A 26,775-nucleotide genomic window follows, 5' to 3' on the forward strand; every position below is an offset into this window, starting at 1 on the left:
TATTAAATTGGCATTCCATGATGCACACCTTCCCGACACGATCGCTGAAGACAAATGTGTGCATAAGCAAATGTGGTGAAAAAAGTTGATGGTGCCGGGCTATCAAAAGATATAGCGCCTGGGGTCTTAAAGGCTTGAAGATAAACAAGCAGCCATCTAGCTCAGAAGCAACAAAGCCCACATGGAAGAAGCATACCAGCCTGTGTGACCACGAGGTGTCGAAGGGTTCGGGTATCAGGCATCAAAGAACAAAAATTCGTATCATTGTGAATAAGGGTGAGTGCATAGTAGAGACCCAAAGCCCATCTGTAGGCAACTGGACACCCCCTTACAGAAGGGTCACAGGGAGGAGACGAGCCAGTCAGGTTGCAGGGTAGCAATGATGAAACTTACAACTTTCCTGTAGTTGTTAAATGCTTCCTCCCCCTACTATCATGATCCCAATTCTACTTTACAAATCTGGCTAGACCAGAGGATGTACTTTGGTACAGAGAGGAACTGGAAACACTGGGAATCCAGGACAGATGACCCCTTCAGGACCTGTGGTGAGAGTGGCAATACCTGAAGGTTGGAGGGAAGGTGGGGTAGAAAGGGGGAACTGATTATAAGGATCTACATGTAACCTCCTCCCTGGGGGATGGACAACAGAAAAGTTGGTGAAGGGAGACATTGGACAGTGTAAGACATGACAAAATAATAATAATTTATCTAAGATTCATGAGGGAGAGGGGAGCAGGGAGGGAGGAGGAAAATGAGCTGATATCGAGGGCTCAAGTAGAAAGCAAAGGTTTTGAGAGTGATGACGGCAACAAATGTACAAATGTGCTTGATACAATGGATGGATGGATGGCTTGTGATAAGAATTGTACAAGCCCTCAATAAAATGAGTTTTTAAAAAACTGAAAATTATGTTAGTAAGTTCAGTTCATTATAACTCAAATATATTGTGAGTCAAGGACTACCTTGACTATGGAAATTTCTTCAACTTTACCTTATAATTCTCCTTTTATGACTTTTTAAATTTGCTTTATTGTGGTGAAAATATACATAACAAAATATACATCCTCTCAACATTTCTACATGTCCATTTCAGTGACATTCTTCATTTTGTGCTATTTTTTATCCTTTATTTTTTCAAATTGTTCTACCACACTAAACATAAACTTAACTTTCCCCTCTCTCTCACCCCTAATAATCACTAATAATCTTTTGTTTATATATACTTGCTTATTGCATATAAATGAAATCATATAATGTTTGTACTTTTGTGATTGACTTATTTTGCTCAAAATAATATTCTCAAGGTTTATCCATGTAATAGCATGACTGAGTAGTATTCTGTTTTGTAAATATTACTACATTTTGTTTACCATATATGCTATCAAAATTTATGCTTCACTTTCATGTGTCTTTATATGTTATTGCCCTTTTTTGAATACTTTTTTGTCATTTTAGTAGGCTGGGAAGGAGCAAAGATAAGGAAATGTGTTCAGTCTGCTATGAGTTCTTAATAGCCCTGTACAATTCTGGGAGAAACAGAGTTTTAAGGAATATTGGAAGAAACATTTAATATATTTTAATATGCTTTATTATAAAAATTAGAAACCGAACCTAAAGATAGTCATTTTGTGCATTTATCTATTGCTTGCCATTGTGATCAAACAGGAGTTAGTAAGTTAAGCTTGTTATAGGATTATTTTTCTCTCACCCAGTGAGAGTGTTTTGAGTATCTATGGATACATTAACTTTCAAATGTTTTGCTCTCTGTCCCTTATTTACACATTCTGTGTAATAATCCTTAATACTTTATACGTCGTTAGGATCATAAATTATTTAATTACAATCTTATGTGAAGGTGGCCTTTTATATTTATAAAAGCATTATTTTTGTTTGTTTGGCTAGAGCTCCAGAACTATTCAGTTATATAGCCAAAAACAGCCAAGAGGATGTGTTTTATGAAGATGACATTTGGCCAGGAGAAAATGAAAATGGGTAAGTAAAATTTGTGATATTTATTGCCTTATGGTTCAAAATTGTGGTTTCAATAAAAGATGTAGCTGGTTTGCCAAGATTTTCTTACGTTACTGAGTTTTTTTGTTTGTTTTCTTTTTCCTTCAGGTTCTAATAGAATCTTTAATTTTATTCATGTCAGTAAGAGTATTTTAAAAATCTTTGGAATTTATTTTTATTACTGAGAAGTAGTATGTCCATTTTTATATTAGATTTATAATTAGTAAAAATGAAGTTTAGTGATGAACCATTAATTACATAGTTGATTTTCTTATAACTTATAGCCCTCAGAAAGTTTGTATCAGTCCTTTTGTGTTATTGTTTTTAATATAGTGCTGAGAAAGTGCAAGAGATTATTACTTGGCTAAAGGGACATCCTGTCAGTACTTTGTCTCGTTCTTCTTGTGATTTACAAATTCTGGATGCAGCTATTGTTGAAAAAATCGAAGAAGAAATTGAAAAGTGCAAGGTAATAGTCTTTAATAACCAAGATTATTGATGATATTTGAAGTTAAGTGTGAATGTTAATTTACAATTAAGCATTTCTCTTTTAATTAATTCCAATTAATGTCCTGTAATTATCATTGAGATCCATTGGTTAACTCAGAATTTAAATTTGTTAGGGCTTTCAACTGGTTCTGCTGAGTTCATGCATGACCCAGGAAGCATCACCAGGACAGACCCCAATTTTTAAAGCAATAATGAACCGGAAAGATGCCTGAAACAGGAAAAATGATAGGCCAGAGCCTTGCTAGAAGCTTAATCTCTTATAAAAGCGAGACAGGTTACACATTGCATAGCACCCACATCTCTTGCCCTTGGATTTTGAGCACAGTCGAAGGCAGTACCGCACTCCTGCTCACAGATGGCACCCTATCAAACCTGTCAGCACAGTTGTGAGCTGTGAAACTACTTTGAAAGTGTGTGCTTTCCACGGTCCTGCCAATAAACTAGTCTCTAATCAGGCTCCTGAAAGGGCTCACTACACCACTTCTGAGCCTCCCATTTCAGGGCTTTGCCCATAATTTTTCCCATTCTGGGTACTACCGGGCTATTCCTCTTTCGCTTCACCTTCTCAACTCTGACAGTACCAATTTAAATGCCGGGTAGCAGTAATTCAAAAAAAGTTCAAAAAAAAATCCAACCTTTTGTAGCAGCTATTAATAACTTTCTGAGGACTTGGGATGAATAAAAATGTATTGAAATATATGAAAGCATAGCATTAAAATTTTATGTCCTTGTATTTCTAGTTTATTTAACTCTTGCAGAATTATCTCTGAAATATACTTTTTGACATATAAACTCATTCTAAGGTTTTTTTAAATCGCACATAATCTCTTTTGTTTTACAAGTCTTATTTTAAAAAGCAGTGAATTTCTATAATGAACATGCTTATTTTATCTATTTTTATCCCTTATCTTGATGCAGTAAAAAATGGGGTAATATTTTTTATTATTCTCAAATTTACTTTTACATTAAAATGATTTTTCTTGAAGACATCTTCCCCATTCCCTGACTTTCAAGCCCTCTTTTTACTACCTGCTAGCCTGTCAGGAAAGACTTATGAACCTTTCCATGCCTCTATTTCCCAATGATAAAATGAGAATAAAATAATACCTCCCAAATCGTCAAAAATCAAATGAGGGACCAGCAATGTCAGACAGAACGAGGGGACACGACCTAGGCAGGCCAGAGCTGCTGCCGCCGCCATGACCTGCGGTAACCGACGCATGCTTGCCCGCCAGAAGAATATGGAAAAGCAGAGTGCCTCGGTTAAGGTTAAGGGAAAGCGCTGAGATGACTGGCTGCTGCCCGCAGCACAGGGACTCGGAGATCATGCAGCAGAAGCAGGAAAAGACAAACGGGAAGAAGGAGGAACCCAAAGTAGCTTTGTGGCCTCAAGTGTCCAACCCGCTTGCCCTCCTCCTGTGTGCCTGGTGCCAGTCCTACCAGGCTCACATTCCTCCTATAATGCTCGCAGGTCCAGCACCGATGGCATGCCCTTTGCCCTGAGTCTGCAGCGGGTCCCTTTTGTGCTTCCTTCCACTCTGGTAACTCCTGTCCTCCTGGGCCACACCTGGGTTACCCCTTCCCAGTGTTTTTTATTCCTGTGGGGCTCACCCCAAAGTATTAAATGTAGCTTTATAATTAAAAAAAAAAATCAGAGTAAATACATATAAAAATTCTACATATGATGTATGTCTGTTACTATAAAAAACAAACAAAAACACTGCCATTAAGTCAATACCAACTCTTAGTAACTCTTTATAAGAGTAGAAAGCCCCGTCTGTTCTCCTGAGGAGCAGGCGGTAGTTTCAAACTGCTAACCTTGTAATTAGCAGCCCAATACTTAACCACTGTGTAACCAGGACTGCGATAACTATTACTAGTGTCTAAAAATGTTTAGAAGGATCACTGGTGCCTTAGTAGGTTATTGAGCTATTAGCCTCAAGGTTAGTGGTTTGAACCCACCAAGGTGTAAAACAGTCTTGGAATCCCAACTGGGCAATTCTTCTCTGAGCTATAGGGTCACTATATGTTGGATCCAACTCGTTCACAATGGGTTTGATTATTTTGCTTTAGTAATGTGTGAAGAGAACCTCCCAGTAGGTAAATCCTTAGCTGGTGATTCCAATGGTTGACAGTTAAAGCCCATCAGCAACTCTTCTGGACAAAACACCTGTGGGGATCTATTCCCATAGATTAAAACCTAAAGGCACTTCTGCTTAAGGAGTCTTGATGGTGCAATGGTTGTGTGCTCAGCTACAACCCAATCGATCTGCTTGTGTAAAGATTTCAGCCTTGGGAACCCTATGGAGCATTTCTACTCTTTGTGATAAGGTTGCTGTAGAGTCATTTTAGGGTCTCTATGAGTTGGAATTGACTTGATGGCCAATGTATTTTACAAATCAGAATCACTACTCACTGGCACACAACAAGGCTCTGAGTACTTAGGTGATATAAACATTAAGTGTGCTTTCCTGCTAACGGAACAGTTTTGCAGTGTGAATCCATCCAGAGGTGCCTTAGACTAGGCCTGGAAAATCAACTGTTGAAAACCTTGAGGAGCACAGTGCTACTCAGTCACACATGGAATCATCAAGAGTTGGAATAAACAACCTGTTGAAAAAAATAACGCTTATCAGAGTTCGTTAATCATATCCTCAAGAATTATGAATTTAATCTGAAAAAAATCACCACTTGATAATACTTTTTCTCTTGAGGAAAAACGGGTGAGAGGCTGTACTTCGAATTTTAAAAGGTGGTTGATACTCAGCTAAGAGTTGAAAAGTTTATGTTTCATTTTATTTTTCAATGTAAAGTAAAATCCATTTCTCCAGTAATATTGAAGTGAATTTTCCATTTAACATAGTTTATAACTTTAAGCTCCCAAATTTAATTGTACCCATTTGGAAGCAGGGCTCTCTAAAATCCTTTAAACATTTTTCCCTTCCTTTATAAAGAGAACATACATATATGAACATATGAAATAATAGACCAAAAAATCTATTATTTTCATTACAACGTTTAAAAATTCTATGTATATAGAGAGTAAAACAGAAGGTGGTTTTTTTTTTAACTTCTTAATGTGTCAAGCAGGTGCAGATACTGGATTTTTCTAGCCTAAGAGTATTTCTTTTTATTTTGAAAGTGTTATGTTATTAGGATAATAAAAGGAGAGAATACTGAAAAAACAAACATTATTAATGTAATTTAAGCTTTTTATTTTTATTTTACTGGGGGCTCGTACAACTCTTATCACAATCCATCCATCCATCCATGGTGTCAAGCACATTTGTACATTTGTTGCCATCATCATTATCCAAACTTTTGCTTTCTACTTGAGCCCTTGATATCAGCTCCTCATTTTCCCCCTCCCTCCCTACCCTACTCCCTCATGAATCCTTGATAATTTATAAATTATTATTTTGTCATGTATTACACTGTCCGACGTCTCCCTTCACCCACTTTTCTGTTGTCTGTCCCCCAGGTAGGAGGTTATATGTAGATCCTTGTAATCGGTTCCCCCTTTCTACCCCACCTTCCCTCCACCCTCCCGGTATTGCCACTCTCACCACTGGTCCTAAAGGGGTTCATCTCTCCTGGATTCCCTGTGTTTCCAGTTCCTATCTGTACCAGTGTACATCCTCTGGTCTAGCCAGTTTTGTAAGGTAGAATTCAGATCATGATAGTGCGGGGAAGGAAGCATTTAAGAATTAGAGGAAAGTACTGTTTCATCATTGCTACACTGCACCCTGACTGGCTTGTCTCCTTCCCATGACCCTTCTGTAAGGGGATGTCCAGTTGCCAACAGATGACCTTTGTGTCCCTACTCTGCACTCCAGCTCATTCACAATGATATGATTTTTTGTTCTTTGATGCCTGATACCTGATCCCTTCGACACCTTGTGATCACACAGGCTGGTGTGCTTCTTCTATGTGGGCTTTGTTGCTTCTTAGCTAGATGGCCACTTGTTTATCTTCAGGCCTTTAAGACCACAGATGCTGTATCTTTTGATAGCCAGGCACCATCAGCTTTGTTCACCACATTTGCTTATGCACCCATTTGTCTTCAGCAATTGTGTCAGGAAGGTGAGCATCGTGGAATGCCAGTTTAATAGAACAAAGTGTTCTTGCATTGAGAGAGTACTTGAGTGGAGGCCCAATACCCATCTGCTACCTTAATACTAAACCTATAAATTTATGCACATAGATCTGTTTCCCCAGTAATTTAAGCTTTTTTTGTGTGGTACAGGGTTATCATTAAAAGTATCAGTAACTTTTTTATTAGATAATTCTGTTTATTTATTTTTTAAATCATTTTATTGGGGGCTCATAACAACTTTTATCACAATCCATACATACATCAATTGTATAAAGCACATTTGTACATTCATTACCATCATCATTCTCAAAACATTTACTCTCCACGTAAGCCCCTGGCATCAGCTCCTAATTCTTAGCTTATTATCAGAATTCTGATAGAGTGTCTCAAACTTTATATGCAAAGAATTCACCAGTGGAACTTGTTAAAATATAAATTCTGAGTCAGGAAGCCTAAGGTAGGGCTTAAGATTCAGAATTTGGAACTAGCTCAGTGTCCATCTGTATTAGTCTGGGTAGTTTAGAGAAACAAATCCATAGAAACTCATACATATAAGAGAGAGTTTTATATAAAGGGTAAGTGTGCATCAAGAAAACATCCCAACCCCGTGCTGCCCAAGCCCACAAGTCCAATATTAGCCCCTATGTCCAACACCAATCCACAAAGTTCCCCTCCATCTCACAAAACATACTCAGTGATGCCGACTGCAGGAGGAAAGCTCAATCAGTGAACGTGTCAGCATCTCAGCGCTGGCAGGGGTCTCCACAAAGATACTCCAGCACCCAGGGCTGCATCGGGGTAGGTCCATGCTGCTTCTCAGGGATGTCTTGAAGGAAGTGAGCCTTGCCAGCTGAAGCAAGGAACTGGCAAAGGCAGCTGCACCCTGGTGCGACCATCAGAAAGCAAGAGACCTGAGAACTAGAAAAGTGAGGCTCACTAAGCCATTTATCTCTCCGCCCTTCAATTTAACCCCACATATGTTTATCGGCTAGGTTGGCACAATAAACTTTAACTCAATCAATCCACCCCTTGCCAACTTGGCACCTGTACATCATTCTTTCGTCTCACAATTGCAATTAAGTAACACTTACACTTTAATCCTATAATCCTGTGAATATGTACCCCCACCTATGAAAGTTTGTAAGCCAACCACTTCATGCCTTTATCCCCTCAATTTTGAGTATCCAATTTATGTACTGCCCACTTACATCAACCCAGTTCTCTGAGGAGACAATCATATTTTTCCACATGAAGAAATCTTCATTCCAGTTGGAACCTTGTGAAGTCCACATCCATAAGCAAAGTCAAATCCGGACAGGCCATCCATAAATCAGCAACAATATGCACCAGTTCACAGGCTCAAAAATCTCCATCTAGTCGGGTTCTGGTCAACTCAACGTGGGCTGCCTCACTCAGCCTCCACAGGGTGCCCATTGGTCGCCTTGCCTTTAGACCATGGGCTCTCACCAATACTCAACAAGCCTAGCCCCCTCGTGCTAGGTCATAAACCTTAGACCAGTCAACCCCCTCTCATCTTTTTTTACCTGTAAACCAGTGTCAGTGGCCAAACTCAACCCATCTCTTTATTGCTGCATTGCTCCCACTTCTAATCAACAAGTAGATCCAGGTGGTCACCTAGCCATCCTCTCAGCCTGCCAACAAGCTCCCTTTAACGGTCAGGCCCAGAGAAGAGTTTTCTTCATGGTTCCAGATTTTTTCCAGCTTCTGACAAAGACCATTGTTTCCTGAGTACTCCAAAGCACTGGGTGGGGCCTATCTTTTCAAGGCTTTCTTTGCAGGTGTGGCCTAACTCCATCTAAAGATCAATTTTTAATGGCTGAAAGCAAGTGGGCTTACAAACTTTCTATTTTCATACTTCCCATGTTTTTCCCAGAAAACAACCAAGTAAACAGTGTGGCTTTATCTGACCTCTGGCTAGACACAGAAGAAAAACTACTGTAAAGAGGAACTGAGGAACAGGAAGGAAGACAGACATAACTGACAGGACAATGGAGAGCAGAAACAGAAATAGCATTATTAGCGGGTCGGGGAGCTCCCAGAGGAGGATCTGTGACCCAGGCCTACAGGTCAGGGAAGTCATACTCAGCAGCTGGGGTCTAGGCTTTTTAAAGGAGTGGTGAGGAATGTATGGCAATTAGCATATGGGGTCTGGAAACTGGGAGAATTTCTTATCAACTCCTTGAGGCTTTCTTCAAACCCAGAACATGTGGTTTCACTGGTTAGCTTATCTGGCCGTTATCTTATCTGGCGCCATCTGCTGCTGATCTTTGGGATGGGCAGGGAAGGAAGTGTAGGGCCTGGACCTGCTTTAGCTTAGTCCAAACGGGCTGCCTAGTTCAGACCCGTCCCAAACAACTACCATAAGGGAGAGTTCAAACAAACATCTACTCTCCATCTTATGATTTGCTTCTCCAGTACCCCACTCCCAAAGTACCATAATGTACCCAGACTAACAAACCATATTTTGAGTAGCCAGAGCTAGAACTTGGCGTTCAGTACCTGGGGGTGAGACATACTGTGAAAGTTCTCCAAGTGATTCATTTGCCTGAGGTTTGCTTGTTATGTTGTCTTAAGCACTATACTGTAATAATGCCAAGTGATGTATTATATTGTATAGAGTTTTGTTTTTGTTTTTTCACTAAATAATATCCAGGCACAGTACTTCTGAGTTTAAGCTTGATTCGGAGTTTTCCCACTTTTAACGTCCCAATTATTTCTTCTTGCTTGCTCATGTCAGTGGACACCAGTTGTACTCTCTTAGTTCTTCTGTTCTGCTGTGGTGGGAAATATCTTGTCTTCATAAAAGGACCTTTGTTGGAAGAATAAATGAACTCTTTATATAATGAAAGAAAATGACTGTTAAAAGACTGAAACATTTTACAGGATATAAGTATATCTGAACTCTATATTTTATGCACTCTGTAACTTGTACTCATTTCCAACAGCTATAAATGTCTGCTATGAAAATAAAATACTAGCAATTTTGTTATTAAATAAAATTTACTATAAAATGTATTTGTTTCAATGTTTATAAATTATGTTTGTGTTATTAGAACAAATAATATTGTTTCTACCTTATGAAAAGATGAAAAGAAGCTGATAATTAGAGTCGTTAAAGTGTGCATTCACAGAACTAACCAAGTGGCAAAATAGAGGAAATTCTTTTGAGTTTCAATTTGCTTTCAAACAACAAAACTTCAAAGGCAATTTTACAATGGATTCTGAAGGCAAGGGCTTGTTAAATGAATGCTATCTTAATTTTTATATGTATGTATCTGCAACTCCACAATATTTTTGTAAATCATTAATTATATATCTGGTTTGTTTTCTTTAATGCTAATCTGTGTTGCCATTGTACTATTTTAGGAGTAAAAAACCCTTGAATTAAATAAAAAACCAAATTCAGCTTCAAGAAAGGAAACATTACTAAATACAACAAAGGAACCTCTCCTCCCCCAATGCCCACATTCTTTCTCAGGTTGCCACCTGTCTCCAAAATAACCTTACTCCTGACACAAAGGATCAGATCTGCATTTTAAAATATTATATACATGGTAATGAATTCAAGGAGTCTTGGTGGGCTAGGTCCTTGAATTTCTGGCTAAAAATTTTAAAGTGCTCTTCTACATAATAGGAAACTTCTGAAGGCACCCTGGTGGTGTAGTGATTACACATTGGGCTGCTAACCACAAGGTCAGCAGTTGGAAACCACCAACTGTTCTGCTGGAGAAAGATGAGGCTCTGCTCCTGTAAGGATCCAGTCTCAGAAAAGCAAGGGAACAGTTCTGCTCTATCCTATAGGGTCTGTACGAGTTGGAATCAATTCAACAGCTGAACAGTTGGTTTCTTTTCTTGAACTTGAGTGTGATTACATAAATGCTCACTGTATAAAGATCCACTAAACCATAATTCCAAATACATAAGTCAAAAATTATAAGTATGTAAATCTTGCATTTTTCTATATGTAATAGTGTAGCAAAAAACTTTTTAAAAGTGTATCTAGGCAGCATGCATTTTATAGTTTTGGGCTGTTTGTGCAGAAATTTCAAATATACTTCAAAATTGACTTTCCTTTGCTCTTCAAATTCAGGCATAAAAGTACTTGAATAATTTAATGTTTTGTTTGTGTATTAGAAAATAATTTAAATGCTTCTTTCATTTTCTCAGCAAAGAAAGAATAATAAGAAGGTCCGAGTGACAGTGAAGCCCCATTTGCTGTACAGAGTAAGTTCCATACCAAAGAATTCACAGTGGCTTTTACTTTGAAAATATATAAAGGGAGAAAATTGGTTTTAATATTTTAGTATAAATGTTTTCTCTCAATTTAGAATGAATAGCTTTCTTCTCTTCAGCCTTTAGAACAGCAGCATGGAGTCATCCCTGATCGGGATGCAGAATTTCATCTATTTGACCGAGTGGTAAACGTGAGAGAGAACTTTTCAGTTCCCGTTGGTCTTCGAGGCACCATTATAGGAATTAAAGGAGGTAAGATCGCAATACTTGACATGGCTTTAACTGCATTTATAGTAATAAAAGCAACTACAAATCGGCGGGGGGAGGGGGGGGAATGAATCCTTTCAATACTAGTTTTATTTTGTTTTGAAGTTATATTTTCAGGAAAAAAATTCTTTTCTGTTTTGTGTAATAATTTGGAAAGTGATTATATGAAAAGGGAAGTTGAGAAAGATCTGCTGAGAATCTGTAGAGTCGTATCTACCACATTGCAATTTTATGAGGCCTTAACAAGATCGACTAAATTTTGATGAAGTTTTTAGCACCTTCTGAATCTTTCATTGACTCTTGCTCAGAGAATTACCTTATTATAATTTTAATTTTATTTCTGTAATAAAGGCTGAAAATCTTTTCATGTGTATATTTGCCATCATTGTTTGGTAGAGAGCCAGTGGTAAAGAGGAAGAACCTCAATGGCATAGATTGGCACAGTGGCTCCAACAGTGGGTTCAAACATAACAATTGTGAGGATGTGACAGGACCGGATAGTGTTTTCCCTGTTGCACCTGGGGTTGCTCTGAGTTGCAGCTGAGCCAAAGGCCCTTATACCAACAACACCTATTCAACTATGTTACCCATTAACAAAGATAGGCTATTTATCTTAAGGTTGTAACCTCTTTGTTTCTGTGGAGAAAAAAAACAAGCAAGTTTATTTACAGTTAAAAGAATTGAAAAATTAAATTTATATATTAATTTAAACTTCTGTTGATACAACTAGATTGTGCATAGAAAACAGACATATCAGGGAAATGATTCCTTTTGGCTTACAAAAATCCAATTAAAATCCAATTAAATCTCTTTAAAAATTCCCAAAATAAATACCAATAATAAGGAATTTTTATTAAACTCAATAAATCCAGATAAGTGAATCCCACAAGTTTGAAGGGACTTCAGAAAGTTCATGGAAAAATATGGAATTAAGGATAAAATGTAAACTTTTTTTTCTTCAACATAAGCACAATCACATTGCAAGTAGTTTAGACCATCTCTAATGAATTGTGTGGGGGTCCAAGGAATTTCCCAGGTCCATGCAATCTTTTTTACATTGTTAATGGAAGAAAAATGAGTGTCTTTAAAATTTTATTTTCCCCCAAGATTAGGAAGCCAAAAGAAGTCAGAGGCTCCAAATCAGGACTGTAAGGTGGATGTGTAATGGTTTTTTCATGGAAACTCCCCGAAGTTTGATGAAAGAAATAAGCAGGAGCATTTTCATGATGAAGGACAGGAGTTTTTCTATTAAAGCTTTGGCTAACTTTCCCAAACATAGTATGTAGGGTTTCTAAGTCTGTAAATCTCTGTGAGAGCACACAGCTTTTTCTTTCTCCCAGGGAGTGGCTGGTGGGTTTGGACCGTGGCCTTGCACTTAGCAGCCCAACACCTAACCCACAACACCAGCCTCCTTAAAGAACAGTACTGGAATCATAAATATAGAATTCAAAATTGTAGTTATGTAGTGAGGAAATGGGGACAAGATGTTTTTTCCAAAATATTGATTTTCTGTTTCTTAACCTACATGGTGGTCATTTTATTATGATGATGATGCCATTTTCACATTCCAAATATTTTATACAAATTTTAAAAATAAATGCTTTAGAGCATTCCAAAAAATTTTCATCATGCTGCTGATTTTTCATCATGGATTTTAATCTCCCTCATGCTCCTCCCTCTCTCTTTTAACAGCTAATAGAGAAGCAGATATACTATTTGAAGTACTATTTGATGAAGAATTTCCTGGGGGTTTAACAATAAGGTTTGTATTTCCAAGAGGTAACTGCACTTTATGAATATATCCAGATGGTGGTTATATTTTACATTGTCTTCTTTACTTGTTTCTTGATTCATCCCAAACGTGACTTCTAATTATATACTTTGTATTATAGACATAACTGTGAAATAAACAAACATAGTTTGTAGTCTTATGAAACTTTTATTCTTTGAGGGAGATAATTAAGTGGCTGATTGCAATATTAATTACTTGATTAAAATGTTTCAAAGGTAGAAAAGAGAAATGCAGGTTACTATACAAATACCAGGCGTATTGAAGTGATATTTGAGATGAGCCTTGGAGAATGAGTGATAGCTAACCAGGGGAGAGAGGAGGAAGCGGGAAAGGGAGGGCGCATGTGTAAGGGAAGGGCATTTTCACCCACTCCAGGAACTAAGCCTCAGGAGTACATATGGCAAGAGTAGGAGAGAAAAGCCATATCCACACTATGCAAGGACTTATGGGTAAAACTGGACTATGTTTTGGCAATGCACTCAATTAAAAAAAAGATTAAAGTTATAGGAGAATAGATCATGATAGAATGAGAGGCAAGGCACCATCCCTACCACTAAAGTTCGTGTTACCTTGAGTAAGTGAGTCAGAAATATTCTAACCCTCAGCTGGTATACTCAGGGTCTCCATGAGTCGGAGTCAGCTCTACAGCAGGTAACAACCAGCACAGTCCTTATATCAATTGATCACCTTGCAGCGGGGATATACCTATTTACCTAGTGCCTTTCTTGTCTATACTCTTCAAAAGCAGTAGCAGTTTGGATCATACATTTGATTTTACATGAAAATGTTTATTTATAATGTTAAAACTTTCAAAAACATATTTTAAGATAATTAATTTTGTTCTAAGTATATTTTTCCATCATAGTTCAATTAATATCTTGATTAATATTTGTAAGGGCTTAAAAAAAGGAGGGGCTTCCAAAAGTTATGGAAAATTTTCATTATCTTTTAATTCCATTCTTCCACAAACTGTTTGAAACATTGTATAATAGAGGGCTGTGTGAAAATTGTATACCTATAGCATATCCATTTTTATAATGTAATCTTTAGTATGTGTATCCTCACATATAAAAATAGGTATTCTAGAAATCTTCAACTTGATAAAGATTTCTTCTAATTCTGCTTTACAGTGTCTTGCAGTATAAGAAAATTATATTCTCAGAGAAAAAAATTAGTTGATAGAATTGAAAGCACTTGACAAAAGAATGTTTATTTTAACATCTAATGCTTTTATTGGAGCCAAAAAAAAAGAAATACAAGTAATTATCTCTTAAGCCTTCCCAACTCCAAGACCCCAGAATGTTAGGATGGGATCATGAGGATTTCAAAGAACCGAATTCATTTAGTGATCAAGAAAGAAAAAGTAACACTTGCCTGGTTGCATAGGTTGAGCTGCAGCTAGAAGGGGCGCACACATGGGCGTTCTCTGTACTTTCATAGTCCTGACTGTACAAGCCGCAATTTTTTAAAAAAGAAATTCACCATTGAATTAAAAAATATCCAGTTAGACTCAGCTCTTAAGTTGTAACTTGTGGTATGCTATATGGTATGCTGTTACACTCCACCAGAGCAAGCAGGCACACATACATCATACACCTACATCTCTACAAGTTTTAGTTGTTAGGTTGATTTTGTTCCCATTTAATAAGTACTGAATAGTTTATTTGTAAGGAAACTTCAGAAATTTATCATGTATACATTCAGATCTTTGAATTCAAGCTCCTCTGCTGAATTAAAAATAATGATTTTTCATTTTGATGATGGAATTGTTTGATGGGTACGGCTGAATTGATTCATAATAACCTCATGTGACAATTAGAACTGCTAAATAGGTTTTTCTAGACTGTAATCTTTTGGGGAAGAGATTGCCACCTTTCTTCCCTGGAGCCACTAGTGCAGGCATCCTCAAACTACGGCCAGTGGGGCACATGCGGCCCGCCGGTCGGGTGTTTTTGCCCCATTTGGTTTTTACTTCAAAATAAGAGATGTGCAGTGTGCACAGGAATTTGTTCATAGTTTTTTTTTAAACTATAGTCCGGCCCTCCAATGGGTCTGAGGGACAGTGAACTGGCCCCCTGTTTAAAAAGTTTGAGGACCCCTTCACTGGTGGGTTCAAACTGCCAACTTTATAGTTAGGAGCTAAGTACTTGATTATAGCACCACCAAGGCTCCCTACCCACCACACGTAAAATTATTGTATTCTTCTGGTCCCTAGTTCATCTAGTCTTATTATCCTCTGACTCTGATAATATATTTTTAGGTGCTTACCTGGTAGAGGTTATCGATTGCCAACAAGTGCCTTAGTGAACCTTTCTCACGGGAGCCGCTCTGAAACCGGGAGTCAGAAGTTGACAGCCATCGTGAAGCCACAACCAGCTGTAGATCATTCTAGCTCCAGCTCATCAACCTCCTCTGGGCATTTGGGAGGCCTCAACCACTCCCCTCAGTCGCTTTTTATTCCCACGCAAGTAAGACCCTGTCTTTAGTATTTCTCGACCCCTTGACAAATCACGAGCATATTTTGTAAGCATAATTGACTAATGACTAGTTAAAAATCCAATTTGACTAGTTAATCTTTATGTGAGATGTTTGGGCCAAGTCAATTTTGGTATTTTTTCATTCTCATAAGCTAAACAATACTTTAAAAAAGTAATTTTGTTGTTATATACTTCACATATCATACATTTTACTCATTCAGTCATACTAAAATGAACTGTGCAATCACCACAATAAATTTCAGAACATTTTCTTCTCATTATTGTTAGTTCCCCTTTTCCCTCTCTCGGATTTCATATTCAGAAATTCATACAGAACAAACAAATAACAACAACAATAAATAGCAAGGACTAGACAAAACAAAAAACTATCAAAAAGAAAGCAAAGAATATTAAAAATGGAAACAACTTTAAAATAGGTTAAAGGGGAGATTAAATGAGAAAGCATTACTTTTTAACCTAACCACATTTACCATAATCGACTTTACAGTGCTCTCTATCTGATAGTAAAGCTATTCACACATCCCTGGACTGTGTTCAGAAAGGATTGACCAGAGGCTTAATTCATGTGTGGACCCTGCATGTGAGGAACAGAGGGATTTCTCTTAAGTTGTCTCCCCAAAATATATGCTAGACTTAGCTTGAGAATAATTGTTCACTAGGCAGCAAAAGTAGGTCAGAGGTTATTCTCCCTAACATCAACTATCAAGATTGGATTGGGAGTCATTCTCACAGAGAGGTATCAGCTGTCTAAATCAAGCAGACACCACTGCTTATCCCACAACAAATAGGGCCCATTCCTTTCTGTTATTGTTCCCTCAAAGCAGTGCCCAAAGGCAAGCCCAGGACCACTCTAAGATGACTAGGTCATCCCTCTCCTATTGCTTGTATTGCCTATGTTGCAATCCCTCCCTATGACGCAGGTTGTTGTGAATTGTATTGCCCCTCTCTGTGATGCATGATGCTGTGATGTATCCCCCTAAAGTAATATGATGCGTGGTTAGCAATAAATAAGGAGGCTCCCTGGCTCTCGGGAGGGTGGCTGGCAAAGGGCGGCTGAGAAAGGAGGGCTGCTTCCCATGAGGGCTGCTCCCATGAGGGCGATGGACGGGAGGGCTGCTCCCGCGAGGGAGGCGGCTCCTGCTCTGGCAGCCGGGTTCCCCCCACGAGGACCACCAAGCGGGGCGGAGGTGAGCAATGCTACCATGTAATATGTCTGACTGTATTATTGTATTATCTCTCATGCTCTCGATGACTTTAATATAATACTTCTATATCTCAACCGTACAATTGTGCATTACTGAACCCAGAAGTAGTATTACTGAACCAGTGAGTTCAAGCAGTGGGTGGGGCTGGCACCCCACTCCCTCATTGTCACTTTTAATTTAATACTACACCTGCAAAAGGATTTTTGGACTTCTACCATCTATCCATTGCCTTCTGCAAACAAGATGTTCAGGATTTAAGCTCTGACACCATTCCCTGATTTAGATTTGGATTTTATTATTTACAATCCTGGTGTCACACAGATTAGTGTACTTCTTCCATAAGGACTTAGTTGATACCTCACTTAGATGGCTACCTCTTTGAAAACAAACCTTTAAAATTCAGATACTGTTCTTTGTGATAGTTGGACACCATCTGGTCTCTTAACTACATTTTGGTATAGCACCCATATCTTCAGTGGCCATTCATGAATGTGAGTATCAAGTAGCATCATGTCATAGAACGAATTGTTCACAGATTGAGGCTAGAATTAAATGCAAGCCCCATATCCATTCATATATAAACTCATATATAGTTCATGTATATCTCTGATTCACTTTAGAGACATCGTTATCATTTTATGACAGAGAACATTATAAATCACGCCCCTGAGCATCAAGTAATTCTATTGGTAGTGTCATTAATTTAACCAATGGTGTAGAATTTAAAACACTGCTGAGAAAAGGAAATTAACAAGTATAGGTTGGCTTTGGACTACAGTACATGAATATATGACTTGTACAGATGAAACTCTTAAATAATTAGCCACTATTTACACAAACTATGGATTGGTAATAGGGCAAAACTTTCAATAACACTCATTCTCAAAAGCAGAAAAATGCCCACCAGACTAATAAAATACATGTTATCAGAAAGCAAAGAGAACATTAAAACAGTAAATAAATGGTAGTCTCAGGCCACCATTCATTGGGCAGCCTCAAAGCAAGCGATCCAAACCAAACTTCAACAACCACCAATTCTATAACCTTAGGATGGCAGTCTTCTGCTTTTTCTCACACTAAGGCAGTGGTTCTCAACCTTCCTAATGTCGCGACCCTTTAATACCGTTCCTCATGTAGTGGTGACCCCCAAGCATATAATTATTTTTGTTGTCACGGCCCTTTAATACAGTTCCTCATGTTGTGGTGACCCCCAAGCATATAATTATTTTTGTTGTCACTTCATAACTGTATTTAGGCTACTGTTATAAATCAGGCGACTCCTGTGAAAGGGTCATTTGACCCCCAAAGGGGTCGTGACCCACAGGTGGAGAACCACTGCACTAGGGCATTTCAGCCTAAATCTAACTGAGAATATTGGTTCCTTCAATCTGCTACAGGTGAGTTTGAGGTCAAGCCCAGTTCACTTATTTCCACCTTGAATCCTTTTGGTGTGGCCAATGAAGGATGTTATACACCTTGAAGGACAAAGTCTACAGTCTGAATAGTCTAAAACACACAGCCTGGGTCACCAAGGGCTGGATAGTAACTACGGTAGATCCAATGGGAACATAGTAATGGGTGTGTTCTTTCTTGGAGTTCTATATAAGTATTATTAAGCATTTTTCCCCCCAGTGAAGGTTGCTCTACTTGGTTTGCTGACCAACATAAGTGGAATTGCCTTTTCTGAGATGTGCATGCTCTTTTGCCCCTAACTTGACTTGAATTTTCAGTAAGGTTTGCTTATTAATCACTCTTGTAGGGGTGTCTGTTGATTTGGGGTGTCCTTAGCACAATGTTGTATGGCAGCAATGATCTTCTCCCTTTCCCCACGTCACAAGAAACTGAACCCGCTCTGTTGAAGTGGTTTTTAAAATGTACATATAAGGGCGAGGGGGGTTGATATAGTTCATGGGCACTAGGCAACTGTACCTTGTTGCTTAGGAGACCAGATGAGAAGATGCATGACCTAAGAAAAGAAGCCTGCCTTCATCTTGGTGTTTATCCTTATAGTAGTGGACTCATAGATTATTTGTTCTTTTGTGTTTGACTAACTTCACTCGGCATAGTGGTTTCCAGGTCTATCCATGTCATGAATTTTTTCATGGTTTCACCATTTTTAAGGGATGCATAGTATTCCATTGTGTGTATGTACCACTGTCCTCCAATCTTCTTCTGATGGGCATTTGGGCTATTTCCAGCTTTGTGCTATTTTTTTCCAGCTTCCTGCTATTGTGAACTGTGCCGCAATGAACATGGGAGAACGTTCATCGGTTCATGTTCTGTTTCTTATAGTATTTCTACTGCCAGTTGTTTTAGATATTGCCATATTGCTTTCCACAATGGCTGTACATATTTATAAGTCCACCAGTTGGGTACAAGAGTTCCAATCTCTGATCGCCCTCTCTTATCACCCTCTCCAGCATGTGTTGTTCTGCGTTTCTGAGGGTTTTTTTAATTGAGCTATCATGATGGGTGTAAGGTGATAGCTCATTATTGTTTTGATTTGCATCTCCCGCTTGGTGAGCATTTCATCATGTGTTTGTTAATCATTCGAGTGTCACCCCTTGTGAACTATCTATTCATGTCTTTTACCCATATTTAGGTTACTTGTTTGTTTGGGCTTTGTTTTTTCTTATTGAGGTATGATACTTAAGAGTTTATGTTAACTAGGTACCCCTGGCTAGAGGTAGAGTTAAACTTGTCAGTGAAGTTGTAGTCTGATGATACCTCCTTGATATCATAAGACTTTTGTATAGGAGCAAGGCAAACAAATGCTTTCTCTCTCTGCCACTTGGTCTTCTTCGTTGCTGGGACTTCACTGCAACTCTGCTTTCAGAGCTCCTGAGAGCTGCCAGTGCCCTGCCATGTTCCCTCCAACCTTGGATTCACATGACTCTGTACCCAATGGCCTGTGATCTTTCTGCTTCCCAGTTCACCATGCTGTACATGAGACTGAAGAGGGACTTAGGGACTTGAGTTGGACTGGGCTTAGATAACTTCTTGATATATAAAGTTAATTCTTAATATAATTCTTAGTATAATTTCTTGTACATAGATGAATGTCACTGGATTTGTTTCTCTAGACAACCTGGCCTAGCACAGGAAGTGTTGCAGAATTCTATAGATTTTAATAACCATTTTCTTATCCATTGTGTCATTGCTAAAGATTTTTTCCCAATCCATGGGCTCTCATTTTACCCTGTTAATGAAGTCTTTTGATGTCCATAATTGTTGTAATAGGTTCCAGTCATCCATTTTGTCTTCCACTGTATGTGTTTCCTTTATCATATTTGAAAGTTTGTGTATGTCCTGCTTTAGGGCCCTTAAGCTTGTCTCAATTTTCTCATAGATGATCCTTATAATTAGGGGTTTCACTTAGGTCTCCAATCCATCTTGCGTTCATTTTTGTGCATGGGGCAAGGTAGGGATCCTGTTTCACTCTTTTGCAGATGGAGATTCAATTTTTCCAGTACCATCTGTTGAAGAAGTCCTTTGTCAAAAAACAGTTTCCTGTAGGTGGATGCTTTTATTTCCAGGTTTTCTATCCTGTTTCATTGAGCTATGTTTCTATCATTGTACCAGTACCAAGCTGTTTTGACTACTGTGGCTGTGTAGTAGATCATGAGGTCAGGTTGTGCAAAGCCTTCCATTTTACTTTTTGAGAAGTTCTTTGTTTATCCTGGGCCTCTAACTTTTCCATATGACGTTGATAATTCGTTTTTCCATTTCTTTAAAAATGAGTTTTGGATTTGGTTGGAATTGCAATATATTTGTAGATTGTTTTAGGTACTATTGATATTTTCTTATCCATGAACATGGATATGTTTCCATTTGTGTAGGTCTCTTTTGGTTTCTTGTAATGTTTTAGAGTTCTCTGTCTACAGGTCTTTTGTTTCTGTGGTTAGGATTGTTCCTGGGTGTTTCTTCTTTTGTGTGGCAGTTGTGAATGGTATCGTTTTCTTGATGTCTGTCTGAAGCTCTCTTTTCTGGTATTTGTTTGTTACCAAACTCCTCAGTTGTTTCCAACCATCTTTTTGGGGAGTCCTTGAAGTTCTCTACATAGAAAATCATATAATCTGCCAAACTTCTTTGCCCAGTTTTATTCCCTTGATTTCTTTCTGTTGTCATGGTCTGGCTAAGACGTCCAGCACAATGTTGCATCAGAATAGTGATAAGGGACACCCTTGTCTAGTTCCTGTTTTCAGGGAAAATGTTTTCTGTTTTTTTTTCCTTCAAGCGTGATATTGGCTATTGGTTTCTTATATATGCCTTTATTAATTGAGAAATTTCCCTTCTATTTTTAAAATTTATTCATATATTTGTTTATATATATTTGTTTTTGTTTTTATCAGAATTGAGTATTGGATATTGTCACATGCCATTTTTGCATCTCTTAATATGATCCTGTGGTTCTTATTGTTTTGTCTTGTTTTTGTGGTAGACTATATTGATTGTTTTTTTTTTAATGTTAAACTATCCTTGCCTCCCTGGTATGAATCCCACTTGGTCAAGAATAAATTATTTGATTTTAATCTTTATTTCTTCGTGTCTGGTATCCTTATGAATTTGTGTTTTGCTAGGTATCTACTAAAGAAGATGATGAATTTTGCAACATTTGGCAGTCCTTACAAGGATCTGGAAAGGTTCAGAACTTTCAGCCAACTATTCAAGAGAAGGTTAGTTCACTTTGTTTGAAGGGCAGTTCATTCCGAGAATAATTTTTTCATACTTCTCTTTTAAGCATCCAATGATTTATTTTCTTCACTCTCATAAGAATAAAAGGACCATTAAAAAATTAATCAATAAATAAAAATAAAATAAAAGGATCATATTTACCATAAGTTTGTATATATTTTTTCTGTCATATATATAATTGTTGAATATATGAGTAGAAATTTAGGTAATTTTTCTCTGAATTCTGTGGGTTTTATCCAACTTGTTTTCAAAATTATAATAACTACATTTTTAATTTTTAAATTCTCAAGACATTTTTTAAGTCATTTTATTGGGAGCTTTTACAACTCTCTTTTTTTTTTTTAATTAAAAGGTCATCTTATTGGGGGTTCTTATAGCTCTTATAACAATCCATACATCAACTGTATTGATCATATTTGTACATATGTTGCCATCATTATTTTCTAAACATTTACTTTTTATTGAGCCTTTGGTATCAGCTCTTCTTTTTTCCCTTCCAACCCCTCATGACCCCTTGATAAATTATAAATTATTACTTTAATATTTTATGCCAACCGCTGCCTCCCTGCCCCATAATTTCTGTTGTTTGTCCCCCTGGGGGTGGGGAGTGAGGGTAAGTGTCGATCATTGCAATAGGTTACCCCTTCCTCCCCTCTTATCCCCACTTCCCCCTACCCTCTCGTATCACTACTCCCATTCCTGTTCCTGAGGGGTTTATCTGTCCTGGATTCTATGTGTCAAGGGCTCTTAGCTGTACCAATGAACATGCTCTGGTCTAGCTGGATTTGTAAGGTAGAACTGGGGTCATAATAGTGGGGGTAGGGGATTGGGGTGAGGGAGAGCATTAAAGAACTAGAGGAATGTGAGATTCACATTGGTGCTACACTGCACCCTGACTGGCTTGTCCCTTCCTTGTGACCCTTCTGTGTGGGAATGTCCAATTATCTACAGATAGGCTTTGGGTCTTCACTCCAACTCCCCTCGTTCGCATCAGTATGATTGTTTTGGACCTTCTGGTGCCCAATACCTGATCCTGTCAACACCTTATGATCACACAGACTGGTATGCTTCGTCCATGTGGGCTTTGTTGCTTCCCAGCTAGATGGTTGATTGGTTATATTCAAGCCTTTAAGACCCCAGACACTATAACTTCTTTTTTTTTTTAAAGCAAAAGGGAAGAAATTTATTGGAGCCCATACAGAAAACCCTAGAGGGGCCCAGCATACCCTACTGTGTAGGCATGCCCTGCAAAGGGTCATACCATTCACTGTACCCCCAAGTCCCAGAGGGACTCCACTTGAGTCGAGCCTGAAAGTCCCAGGACTGGCTGGGGGTGGGGACAGATACTGTAACTTCTAATAGCTGGGCACCATCAGCTGTTCAACTCTGTCCTACAGGGTCCCTCTGAATTAGGATTAAGTCAATGGCAGTGGGTTTGGGGGTTATTTTTATTAGAGTATATAGGTTTCTATTGACAATTGATTATCTTTAAATCTGAATACAGAAAATCATATTCCTTGATAAAGATAAAGAAGAGGAAAGAAATGCTATTACAGACAGAAAGAGGAAGGAAGAAGAAAACAGAAAGAATTCCTACTAGAATTTTTGTTAGTTACTGCCCTATCATCTCAACTCAGCCTAAAAAAATAGCTCCTCACTTATTCTAATATTTGTCAAGAACTGAGCTAAAGAGAGTTGCTCTCCCAGTGTGTTAGGCCAGGTGGACTAAAGAAACAAATCCAGCAACACTAATATATGTGTAAGAAAGAGCTTTATATATCAGGAAAACATCCCAGTCCAGTCCAACTCAAGTCCATAAGTCCGATACTAGTCCTTAAGTCCCTCTTCAGACTCACACAGCCACATGCAATGATGCAGAATGCAGGAAGACCACAGGCCGGTGGGTGCAGAATTGTGTGGATCCAGTGGTGGTAGCCACATCACAGGGCTCACTCAGGTCTCAACCTGGCTCATCAACAGGAAGGTAAAGGCAGAAAGAGAGAGGGTCTGGCCTTCAGAGAGCCATTTAGCTCGAGTTGCACCACCAAAAGAGGTCATCAAATTGTGACCTGATTGACACTCCACCCATATCTTCTTACAGGTGCCTGTTGGCACAAAAAACATAACTATCATACCCAGGTATAGAAGCTAAAAAAAACAACCACTGTCATTGAGTCTATTCCAATCCATGTCAACCCTGTAGAATGGAATAGAACTACACCTCTGGGTAGTTTCAGGAGCTTTAAATCTTTATGGGCGCAGAAAACCTTGTATTTCTCCCATGGAAGTGGTTTCAAACGGCTGACCTTGTGGTTGGTCAGCAGTCCAAAATGTAATCACTTTGCCACCAGGGCAGAGTTGGTCAGTTAGGACAATGAACCAAAGTGAAAATAATAATTAAACCTTTATTCACTTTTCTCAATAGTATAAGCAAAGACTAGAAAGAAGCTGCTGAACCTCCCCTCCACCCCCCCCCACCCCCCACCATTCTATTTTTTTGCCATTCCAGTAACACAAGTTACTGGCAAAAGTCAGCTATGTTAGTGTAGATGGAGGGGCCCAGGGGATCATCACACTGCTGAAGGGGCTTCAGACAAAAGGTTCTTGCCACTCAGAGGCCAGGGCAGGGGAGACAGAGTAAAGAGGGAACTTTGTAGAATGGAAAAAGTATCTTCAAAGGCCCCCATAAAGAGGTCTCCACAGAGGTTCCTGGGAAGGTGCCCCTAGATCTAGAGGACAGAAACTCTAGAAAAAGACATTGGGCAGGGTGCAGTATAGCACCGATGAAACATACAACTTTCCTCTAGCTCTTTGGTGCTTCCTTCACCCCACTAGCATGACCTCAATTCTACCGTACAAGTTGGATTAGACCAGAGCATGCACACTGCTACAGATAAGAGCCTGCAACACGGGGAATCCGGGATAGATAAACCCCTCAGGGCCAACAAGGAGAGTAGAGATACTGTAGTATTAAATTAAAAGTGGCAGGAGATTGTCTAATATATTTGGCAGATATTGTTCTGTGCAATGAAAACAACAGTGAATGAAGCAAAAATCTGGACGTTGTATAATTTGTCTTCTGGACATCATAAGCAAGATAAATCAGCAAATTAATGATACAATGACAAAATAATGCCATTGAGTCGATTCTGACTCATGGTCACCCTATAACAGAATATATAATAGAAGATAATATATATACATTTAAGAAATTTTTCAAGAAATGGGAATTGGGGTGGGGGAAATTATGTGTTGCACTTTTTACTGAAATTATCAGGTGACATATGAGCAAAGATATGAGTTAAATGAGTTCGTTTTCTGGGTATTTGAATGGGAAAGACTCCAGGCAAATTCAGAGGTCCTGCTGGGGTTCCTGTGTGGCATTCTCAAGGGAATACAAGGAGCCTATTAGGGCTGATGATTTGAATGAGCAATCGATCAAGAAACTACAACCATGACATATCAGTATAATAGAAAGACTCCCTAGGGGTCTTTGGGCATTGGCTTTTACTCTGGATCAGATGGAGAATTAATGTAGGATTTTGAGCAAGGGAAGGACATGATCTGATGTACATTTTAACAGAATTACTCTGCCTAGTCTCTGGACAATACAAATTTAACAGGGTAGAAACAAATTAGTGAGAAGACTACTGAAATTATCAGATGAGAGTTGATATTGATTGAACCAAGGTAGTAGAAGTTGGTGACATTTTTAGCATTTTGTAACATATACATTTCCAGCTGCTGGTGAACTGGATATGACCCTGAAAGAGAAAGAGAGGGTCTAGAGGAGGTGTCTATTAATGTCAGAGTAATAGTTGTTATTATTTGAAATGGGGAATGTTTCAGACCAAATAGTTTGTTGGTAAAGATCAAGGATTCCATTTTGGACAAATTTGATCAAAAACCTGTGTATGTTACTTTAAAACAAGGAAATAGGTGTAGATACAGAACAGGTCCAATAACTGAGCTTTAAGCATTTTGTCTTTAAAGAATCACACACAAAAATTGGTGAAACTGACAAAGAAGTAGCAACCAAGTAGACAAAGAAAACTAAGAGAGCATGGCATTCTAAATGCAAGTGCAGAGTGAGCGATCACCTGTGCCAAATGCTGTTGGTAGATCAATTGAGATGAAATATGAGACTCAGTCATAGCGTTAGCACAGGAAGATCAATGGAACCTTGCAAAGAGTACTTTCACTGCAGTGATGGGAATAAAAGACTTAATTGGAATGGGTTTAAGAAACAAGAGGAGAAGAAGAATTAGAGAATACAGTTATTTTCAAGGAAGTTTGTTCTAAAAGGACTCCTGGAGATCTAGTGGTTGCATGTTGCAACCACTAAACTAACTGCAAGGTCAGCAGTTTGAAACCACTGGCAATCCTCAGGGGAAAGATGGGGCTTTCTCCTCCCATAAACAGTAGCAGTCTCAGAAACGCACAGGTGCGTCCTAAAGCACTGTCCTAAAGCAGTGGTTCTCAACCTTCCTCATGCCGGGACCCTTTTATACAGTTCTTCATGTTGTGGTGACCCCCAACCATAAAATTATTTTCGTTGCTACTTTATAACTGTAATTTTGCTACTGTTATAAATCGTCATGTAAATATCTGATATTGTAGGATGTATTTTCATTGTTACAAATTGAACATAATTAAGGCATAGTGATTAATCACAAAAACAATATGTAATTTTATTTATTTAGAAATATTTATATCTAATTACAAATAAACAAAATTTTGTGTTGAAGCATAGTGTAGCATAGGTAACAGTCTTCACACTGGTCCTCTTCTGTGCGTGTATCTGCATGTGGGCGGACCCGCCAGGAAACAATAGAAGAGCAGTGTCTTGATTCTTAAGACCAGTGGAAATATGTTTTCCGTTTTCCGATGGTCTTAGGTGACCCTTGTGAAAGGGTCATTCGACCCCCCAAAGAGGTCACAACCCACAGGTTGAGAACCACTGTCCTAAAGGGTTACAATGAGTTGGTATTGACTCAATGACAGTGAGTTTGGTTTTTTGAGCTTGCCCTAAAAGGAAGCATTACCCTGAGCCCCTCTTACCTATCCAACTTCTATGTTTACTCTCTTACAACATTTCCCTGGAGACTTCCTTGAAATATAACACCAGCTTAATTTTGCATCTTTTTCCATATTTTCCACTGGTGGCTTTTGCATCCCTCTCTGCTACTTATCACCCAATCTTTATCTCCAGTTGCAACTTCAGTCAGGATCTAATTCATTATCTCCAGCTGGCTGTCCCACCATCACCTCAATTTAAAGATGTTTCAGAATCCACCTCACATAAATCCTCTTCCATTGTGTTAGACAGGGTTCTCTAGAGAGATAAAACCAAATTGCTGATAATATATTTATTTATAAAGATAATTAGATATATAACAAGAAATGAACTATTAAATCATATACAGATAAATATATAATACAAGAAAT

General features: G+C 38.4%; 1 protein-coding gene across 5 annotated transcripts in view; it reads left to right on the forward strand.

The window, feature by feature from the left end:
* Window positions 1–26,775, forward strand: part of XRN1 (5'-3' exoribonuclease 1) — a 160,164-nt gene that overhangs the window by 102,438 nt on the left and 30,951 nt on the right. For all 5 annotated transcript variants that reach the window (XM_045287476.1, XM_045287478.1, XM_045287479.1 and 2 more), the window contains exons 26-32: window positions 1,903–1,992; window positions 2,344–2,479; window positions 10,805–10,861; window positions 10,990–11,122; window positions 12,830–12,899; window positions 15,190–15,397; window positions 21,213–21,308. In XM_045287476.1, the coding sequence (XP_045143411.1) occupies window positions 1,903–1,992; window positions 2,344–2,479; window positions 10,805–10,861; window positions 10,990–11,122; window positions 12,830–12,899; window positions 15,190–15,397; window positions 21,213–21,308 (790 nt within the window). The remainder of the gene's footprint in view (window positions 1–1,902; window positions 1,993–2,343; window positions 2,480–10,804; window positions 10,862–10,989; window positions 11,123–12,829; window positions 12,900–15,189; window positions 15,398–21,212; window positions 21,309–26,775) is intronic.

Source organism: Echinops telfairi, unplaced genomic scaffold (assembly GCF_000313985.2).
Source record: "Echinops telfairi isolate 266 unplaced genomic scaffold, ASM31398v2 ScPeMD7_16;HRSCAF=60, whole genome shotgun sequence".
Classification (NCBI taxonomy): domain Eukaryota; kingdom Metazoa; phylum Chordata; class Mammalia; order Afrosoricida; family Tenrecidae; genus Echinops; species Echinops telfairi.